Source organism: Leucopleurus acutus (genome assembly GCF_964270905.1).
Source record: "Leucopleurus acutus genome assembly, chromosome: 12".
NCBI lineage: Eukaryota > Metazoa > Chordata > Mammalia > Artiodactyla > Delphinidae > Leucopleurus > Leucopleurus acutus.
Genome location: NC_139154.1, coordinates 47,975,856 through 47,984,428, shown reverse-complemented (window position 1 = coordinate 47,984,428; position 8,573 = coordinate 47,975,856). Strand labels below are relative to the sequence as shown.

At 46.4% G+C, this 8,573-nt stretch overlaps 1 protein-coding gene across 2 annotated transcripts; it reads right to left on the bottom strand.

The window, feature by feature from the left end:
* Positions 1-705: 705 nt before the first annotated feature.
* Positions 706-6,600, bottom strand: CENPA (centromere protein A; the record flags this gene model as incomplete). Of its 2 annotated transcripts, XM_082852316.1 has the most annotated exons (4): positions 706-840; positions 1,123-1,200; positions 1,714-1,823; positions 6,507-6,600. In XM_082852316.1, 4 exons carry the CDS (start codon positions 6,598-6,600, stop codon positions 706-708), a joined length of 417 nt encoding a protein of 138 aa, XP_082708442.1. The 2 variants fall into 2 exon arrangements, with proteins under 2 accessions (XP_082708442.1, XP_082708443.1); XM_082852317.1 differs by lacking the exon at positions 1,123-1,200.
* Between the last annotated feature and the right edge of the window lie 1,973 nt (positions 6,601-8,573).

Genomic DNA, 8,573 nt, shown 5'->3' with positions numbered 1-8,573 from the left:
AATTTAAATGGTACAGAAAGATCTAAAATAATCAGTAAATATCCTTTTCTCTCACAACCTAGAAAATCTGATGTCTTCCAAATCATCAGGTGTGTGAATAATTTGCAAAGTGAAGTCAAACTTGGAGTCTCTTCATCTGAAAATTATTGTCAGGACTTTTGGAATGTGTTGATTCTGTCATGTATTACCTCTGCTACAGAGGAAAGCCATGCAGTCTCCTCCTTCTTAAAAAAACCTAATTACAAAAGCAACACACACACTCTGCTCAGAGACAGCAAGTCCAGGCAGCACCTTGTACTCCGTGATCTGGTCCTAGTTACGGGCAGAGTCCCTGGTATCATCCCTGAAATACAGGAATCACAATTACTAACAAGGCATTTTCAAAAATAAGAACTCTGTTTTAATCAAAATGAGGTCATCTGGTCCTTGTAGAATGGAGAGGATTCACTCGGTCAGAGGTTCAGGCTGTCTGGTCATTACTTAAAGGGCATGAGCCGCAGAATCCCAAGCATTCACGTCAAAACTAGGTCAACCCTTCCCTAGAGAACAAGGGGAAGGCGAGGCAGCAAAGGACTTGAGGATGGAGAAGGAACATTCCTTCACAGAGACTCCCACCACAATGATGAGAAGCTAGGTGTTTTCCCCCAAAGTGCACTCACTCTCTGGTGAGCAGGAAAAGCTTACAGAGGCACGGGGGGCAGGAGCTCAGCCGAGCCCTTCCTGAATGCCTCGGATCCTCCTGGCCAGCTGCACATCCTTCGGGAAGAGAGTGACACGGCCGGCATGTAAGGAGAGGAGATAGGCATCCTCGAAGAGATGAACTAGAAACGCTTCTGCTGCCTGCGGACAGAAAGAAAAGCAGAAAGACTGACACAGACGAGGGGGCATGGGCTGCTTTCTGCTGAGAGACCTGCTAACCTCAGTCTCTAAGGGCTCAAAGGACTGCGGGGAAGGATTATTCACAGAATGAGACTGAACTTTGCCTGGGAATTCCACTACCACCAAATGAAACCTAGCCTCCAAACCCTGGGTGTTCCTTGTTCTTTTCAAGGAGGTGAGATGTAGCCTTGCCTTTCTCCCATACTCACCCCTCACCCAACTGGACCGTGGCCCCCATCTTACCTCTTGTAGGGCCAACAGGGCCTGGGCTTGCCAATTGAAGTCCACACCACGAGTGAATACAGCACATATTTCTCTTGCCTGCGAAGGAGTGGGGATGGGGAGCAAGGGAGAAGGGGAGTGGGGAGGAGTAGAGAGTAAAAGGAGGTTCAAGAGAAGACAGACTCTCTCAGTGAGTCTCCATGAATCTTCATTTCCGTTATTCCTTCCTGGCCCTTAATCATAGAACCTAACTAGTAGCTGGTGTCAACTCCAGGGAGCTTAGAGATTGGCCCGTCTCTCTTCATTGGTGGTGGGGAGAGGAGGAGACAATCTCTCAGGGCAAGACAAGGGATGAAAGGGTGGTTGGATGACAGAGCTCCTTGTACGTAATCAAAGAACACAGTTCGAAGGTGGTAGGAGTTAGAAATTAATTCCATAAAGAATTAGAAGGTGCCCTTTGTGGGCTCATGTTTTCAGAAGATGAAGAGTCCCCGACCAGGCTAGGGAAGAGGTCCCTTGCCATTTGGGCAAGAGGCGATAGGGGCCCAATACCTGGGAAATTTAAAGAAAGGAGGCGGCATGGGGGTTGGCGGGAAGCTCCCTGGAGCTCACCAGGCGGCAGAAGGGGGTCTTCCTTAACAACAGGTTTGTGCTCTTCTGAAGAGTTCGGATCTCCTTCAGAACCCGGTATCTCCGGCGAGCAACTGGACGGGAGGGAGCGCCTGAGCAAAAGAGTTGGGTCATGGAGCAAAATGCAGTGGAAAACGGGTGATGCATTGCAACCTGGCTGTCAAACTACCAAATCGTAGACTGTATATAACAGGCTTCCCAAAAGCAGGGCTTTTTGTCTATTGTAGTCATTGCGGTTATCTTCAGCAACTGGAGAACAGTGGTTGGTGCTAAATAAATTTTTGTTAAATGAATGAATAAGTGATCCTTTGAGGGTCCTATTGACCCTCAGTGATGATCCTCTGAGGGTCTTATTTTAAATGCCGACTCTTCCAGGCAGCCTTTCCTGACTCCCAATCCCTTCCAAACCGATGGGTCACTTCCCTCCTCTGGGCCCACAGTACTCTGCATCTCCTCTGTCTTTCCCACCTGGATTGGAAACCCAGTTTCCAATTTTGTTTTTAGGGTTTTTTTGGCCCTGCCGCGCAGCACGTGGGATCTTAGTTCCCCAGCCAGGGATCGAACAGGCACCCCCTGCATTGGAAGCACGGAGTCTTAACCACTGGACCACCAGGGAAGTCCAATTTTTAGGTATTTTTTAAGAGCTGGAAGGAATCTGAGAGATTATCTAGTACAATTCCCTTGTCTCTGTTATCCTGAGGCCCAGAGAGGTTAAGACAGTTGGCCAGAGCACGTTAGCGGCCAAGGTGGGAGCTCAGAAGTGGCATAACTCAGTGCCAGTGTCAGGCCTTTGGGCTATGAAGTCAGAGCCTTTGGCTCAAAGCCTAGTTTCAACAACAACAAAAAAAGACAAAAAAATCTTAAAATCATTCCTAAAAGTAGAAATCAAAAAAGTCAAACTCTGATCAGAAATTAAAAACACAAGAATATAAAAAATAAAAATTCTTCTAACTCTCTTGTTAAAGAGGACAATTCACTGAAATTAGACTATTTAGAAATGAATAAAAATAAAAAGTCTACACCTTAAAACTTAAGCGATATAGCCAAATAGTCCTAAAGGAAAATGTACAGCCTCAAGATCTATCTACGAGAAAACAAGAACATTAAAAGATAATTCCGCTAAGTGTTCAACTCACGTATTAGGAAGAGAATTATTAAAGTAAATCAAAAGAAGGTAGAGTAAAAGAAATATTAAAGATAATAAACTAACTTAATGAAAAAGAGTGTAAAACAAAAACAGTGCAGCTGGCTCCATAAATTAAACCAAGGACCAGTAAAAACAAATGAACCTCTGCGAAGTTGAACAAATAAAAAAAAGAAAAAAAACCCCCACGAAAACTAACATTTTGAAGAAATGTTATTCACGGTCTAGCCAAGATGAGAGAATCCACACCAAGTCGTTGCATAGAAGGGATTTAATATGGTGAACTATTTGCCAAGTGTTAGACAAGCTGCTGAGAGCAAATGGGGACAGAGGGGCAATGCAGAGATGTGCTGGCAGTGGAGACTTTATCCCAGGGGCCAAAGAAACAGGGGACTTTTTAGAAAGAGGGAGGCCCTACACCCAGGAGATGAGCTACTGGCACCTGCCTCCCTCCTCACCACCAGTCCCCAATCCAGTCGCCGGAAGCAGCATTTAATAATCAGACATGGCAGTCACACAATGGAAAGACGAACACAACTAAAGATCACCAAGCAATGTAAAAAGGCCAACACCATGAAAGGAAAGGACCAAACTCAGCAAACAAAATAACCAATACCAGAGGGACTTGAGTTATTACAGAAAAGAGAGAAAGAAAAATACACATAATAACCTCCGAGGGGTAAGGGAAGATGTGAAGTCTATGACTCAGGAACAAGTGCTTGTGAAAAGTAACCAATTAGAGGGATCATGGGAAAGAACTGGGATTAAACATTCAATAGTTGGGTCTTAAAATCCGACATAAGGAGTCGGGATTTAATCCTAAGGTAATGGGAAGCCACGGAAGAGCTTTAAGCAGGACGGAGAGATGATCCACTTCCATTTAAAGATCATTCCAGTTGCTGTGTAAGGAAAGAACCGAAAAGGGACAAGAGTGGAAGGGAAGTCGTAGCCAGGTTAGGGTGCTGGGGGCTTGGACTAGGCTGGTGGGAGTGGAGAAGGCAACGAGTGGCATGGTTAGGATGCGACGTGGAGGTGGAAGTGCCTGAGCTTACATTTGGATTGGATGGACATGGGGGCAAGATGAAAAATCTCTCCCAGGTTTCTGGCTTAAACAATCCTGTGAGTGGCTATGCCATTTCCTGAAATGGGGGAAACCGGGGATGAAGCGGCAGGAGGGGAGTAACCAAAAGTGTGCTTTTAGATGTGTTTAGTGTGACATACCCCAGAGTCTTCGAGTAGAAAGGCCGTTGGATGTAGGTGTGCGGGGTCAGAGGAGAGATGTGGGCTGGAGCTATAAATGTGAGAGCTGTCAGTGTATGAATGGTACTGGAGCCACGGGGAGGGATGAGCCCACCTGGGGAAGGGAAAGAAAGGAAAAGTAGACCATGGAAGTCCAACATCAACATGCTGAAGAGAGGTGGCACAGGCAGTAAAAACCACTGAGCAGAAACTGCAGAGCGTGTGTATCACGGAGCCAGGGGGATGGAGTGTTTCGAAGAAGAAATGACCCACTGTGTCGAATGCTTCTGAGAGGATAAGAGAAGGACACAGGCATGTCTAATAAAGTTGGCAACATGAAAGTAGCTGGTGACCTTCACAACAGCAGTTCAAGGGTACTGGAAGTAAGGGTAGTGGTTGTGGGGAGTCAGATTGGAATGGGTTGAAGGGTGTCTGGGAAGAGGGGAAACAGACACGTGGGTAGACTTAAGTCTGGCTGTTTTAAAAAGGGTAGCTGTGGGGCTTCCCTGGTGGTGCAGTGGTTGGGAGTCCGCCTGCCAATGCAGGGGACAGGGGTTCGGGCCCTGGTCTGGGAGGATCCTACACGCCGCGGAGCAACAGAGCCCATGCGCCACAACTACTGAGCCTGCGCTCTAGAGTCCGCGAACCACAACTACCGAGGCCCGCGTGCCTGGAGCCCAAGCTCCGCAACGGGAGAGGCCGCTGTGATGAGAAGCCCGCGCACCGCAACGAGGAGGAGCCCCCGCTCTCCGCGACTAGAGAGAGCACGCATGCAGCGGGGAAGACCCAACACAGCCAAAAATAAGTAAATAAATAAAATAAATAAATTTAAAAATAATAATAAAATAAAAAGGGTAGCTGTGAAGGGCAGAAGTGAGAAACAGGGAGTATGAGGGAGCCGGGGATGTGGGGTGCCCTTTTCTTTAGAACAGAAATAGCAGAGCACATTTGCCAAATGCCAATGTAAGGAGTATGAATTTACTTCCAAGTGCAGGTGGTAAGGATAACAGAAAGCCCCTGGGATGGTGACAGAAGAATATGACCAAGAGCTCATGTAGGAGGAGGAGTGGCTTTTGATGGAAAGGGGTCACCTAGGTTCTCTGCTGTGAGAAGATAAAGGGGAATCCAGTCTGGAGGCTTCTATTTCCTCAATGAAGCATGAGGCAAGGTCATCCTGAGCTGAGAGTGAATCAGGGGACTGGAGTTGTAAGGATGCTTCTACATCCGGAAGCAATAGTGAACATCATACGTAACAATATTCCTGTTAAAATTACAAATGAGACAAAGATGACCAAAACATTGCTCTTATTTCAACACTAGTCTCAGGGCCTCACTAACAATAAAATAAGAAATAAAATGTATAAAAATGAAAAGAAGACTCAAAAGTCATTATTTGCAAACAGTATAATGGTCCACTTAAAAATTTCAATTAAAGCAGCTGAAAGGCTATTAGGATTAACAAGAGAATTCAGCAAGTTAGCTAGATGCAAAGGTTATTTATGTTAAGGAAAGAAAAATAAAAAACAACCCATTCACAACAGCAACATCTATAAATAACCAATAATACTTTCTTCACCCTGCTCTTAGCGATGGAGCAGAAGACAAGTAAAGCAGCTGCTGCCACAGTTCTTGTTTGTGGGTATCCCATCCACCAGACCACAGCACAGAAACTAAGGACCACAGACCAGCCTTCTTTCCGGGCATGCTACCTCTGGAAGGGAACAAGGTGAGAGCACCGGCTAAGTTAGGGCATTTTGGTTAAGGACCAATACAGCCACTCACTGAAGGAAAAAAACAAAACAAAACAAAACAAACCCCAAAAAACCTGGAAAGGCACCTTCTAAAATTAGAACTGTTGTTTGAAATTGTCACAAAAAGCAGCCAATACTTTTGCATTTGAAAAAAGCACAAACACCGATTTTTTAAAATCCCGTGTCTGCGGGAACAAGCTGGGTGATCTTGTGCAAATTATCAGGTCTGTCTGCGCTTCAGTTGTCCCATCTGTAAAATGGGCACAATATAAAATTGAGTTAAGTCATATAAAGAGTTTAACATAATGCCTAGTTAGTGGTAAGCACTCAATACACGTTAGTAGAATTAAGAATACTGTCTGGGCCAGTCCTTTCTCCTCCTCAGAACTGCCTTCCCCAGTCCCTCCCCGGTCGTGGACCTTGGGCCGTCCCGGAACGGATACTGGACGGCAGAACCGCTTTGCCCCCCTGCAGAGGAAGGCCAGCGGACCAGGGGTCGGGAGACTGGGCTGGACCCCAGGCTCGGCAAGCGAGCATAGATTTTTTCGTCTGTGAAATGGGCACGCGGACCCGGCCGTACCCACCTCACAGACAGGCTGCAGGGAGGCCGGCTCGGAGGGAAAGGGATCACGGCGGGTTACCTAAGGGTGGGCCCGGCCGCGGGGGGGCGGGAGCCGGGCTCGGGGGGCGCCTCCTTGGGGCTTCGGGCTTGCGGATCCGGCGGCGCGGGCCCATGGTTGGCGCTCAGGGTTGCGGACCGCGGCTCCTTCTCGGCCTTCCGGGTCCGGAGGCAGAGGCTGGGGTTCAGGGGAGGGCCAGCAGCGCCCCGGCCGCGTGCCCCGGCTGGGTGACGTTCAAATTGCCCGCTTCGCCGCGGATTCACTGCCGGCGTTTTTTAAAAACCGAATCCAGCGACTCCCAGTGGCTGCCTCTGGAACGCTCCTGGCGCAGAGCGATTGCGGAGAGGACCAATGAGAGCACAGGATGAGAGGCTAACGGCGGCGGTGATAGGAGAAGACAGCGGGGACAAGGCGGATCGATGGTAGGAATCAGCCAATGGGGACTTGGAAAAGTGAAATGAGGCGGGAACTGCTCCAGTCGTCCGCTCCCGGGGGCAGGACCGCATCTTTGATGCATCAGACCCAGGTCCTCCGGTGCTCTCTGGTCGACAAATGAAAGCTCGATTATGAAGATGTAGCTGGTGCGTGTGTAGAACGCGTTTCTCTAGACGAATCACCTTGCGCAAACATTTTATGTTTTGCTCTATCAATCTTGAGGTGGGTTTTAAAGATGAGGAGACGGGCCCACGGAGAATGTGACCGTCCCATGTCTCGCCTGAGACCAGGAGCAGCCCATGAATATGACTCAGAAGTCAGCTTCACTGCATGAACCTTATTGATGATTAGGGTCCTGGGACAGCCAGGATGGGGCCTCTCACCATGAGGTCAAGCAGGGCAGGCCTCAGCTCTATTTTTGGATCATGCTCTCCAGCATTTTCGTAACAGGGAAATGACCCCTTCCCTTCCTGCTGGGGATAATATGTATTGAGGTCAAATGTAGAACTAGGTAGTTAGAATAAAGGGGATTTTATATTCTACACTTTTGTTTTTTTACATTATCTAGATGTTCTACAGTTAACATGCACTGTAATCAGGAAATATGTTACAAAATCAGTGATTTTGTGGAACCCTTGTTCACTGCTGGTGGGAACGCAAAATGGTGCGGCTACAGTGGAAAACAGTATGGCAATTGGTCAAAAAATTAAACACAGAATTACCATATGATCCAGCAAGTCCACTTCTGGGTGTATATTCAATTAAAAGCAGGGGCTTGAACAGGTATTTGTACACTAAGGCTCATAGCAGTGTTATTCACAATAGTCAAAAATGTCCAAGTGAATGAATAGATAAATAAAATGTGGTATATACATACAATGGAATATTATTCAGCCTTATGAAGAAAGTAAATTTTGCTACATATTACCACATGGATGAGTCTTGAAGGTATTATGTTAAGCAAAATAAATGAGATACAAAAGGACCAATATTGTATGATTCCACTTACATGAGGTACCTAGAGTAGTCAAATTCATAGAGACAGAAAGGTAGGATGGTGGTTGCTAGGGGCTGGGGGAAGGGAGGAAAGGGGAATTATTGTTTAATGGGTACAGAGTTTCAGTTTGGGAAGATGAAAAAGTTCTGGAGATGGGTGATGATTGCACAACAAATGTGAATGTTCTTAATGCCACTGAATTGTACACTTAATAATGGTCAATACGGTGAGTGTTATGTTGTGTATATTTCACCACAATAAGAAAGAAAGAGAAAGCGAGAAAGAAATAAAGGGAGAAAGAAAGAGTAGAGGGGGGGAAGGGAAAGGGGGGGAAGGAAGGGAAAGGAATGTTTGGTTGAACCCATTGAGATGCAGTCAAATCACAGAAGGATAGTTGTTTTTCAGTGACACAGAGGCAAGAAGTCCTACTACACCAGTCCTCAGGACCCATTAATCAGACATAGCAAATCTTCACTCATTAATTCTGCTTTAGACCTAGAGTGCCTTCTTTGCTCCATTAGAAATAAGTAGAAAACAAAGGTAGAAAATAGAGGGGTGTTTTTTTTTTTTTAAGATTCCACATGTAAGTGAGATCATACAGTATTGTCTTTCTCTGAATGACTTATTTCACTTAGCATTATGCCCTTGAGGTTCAT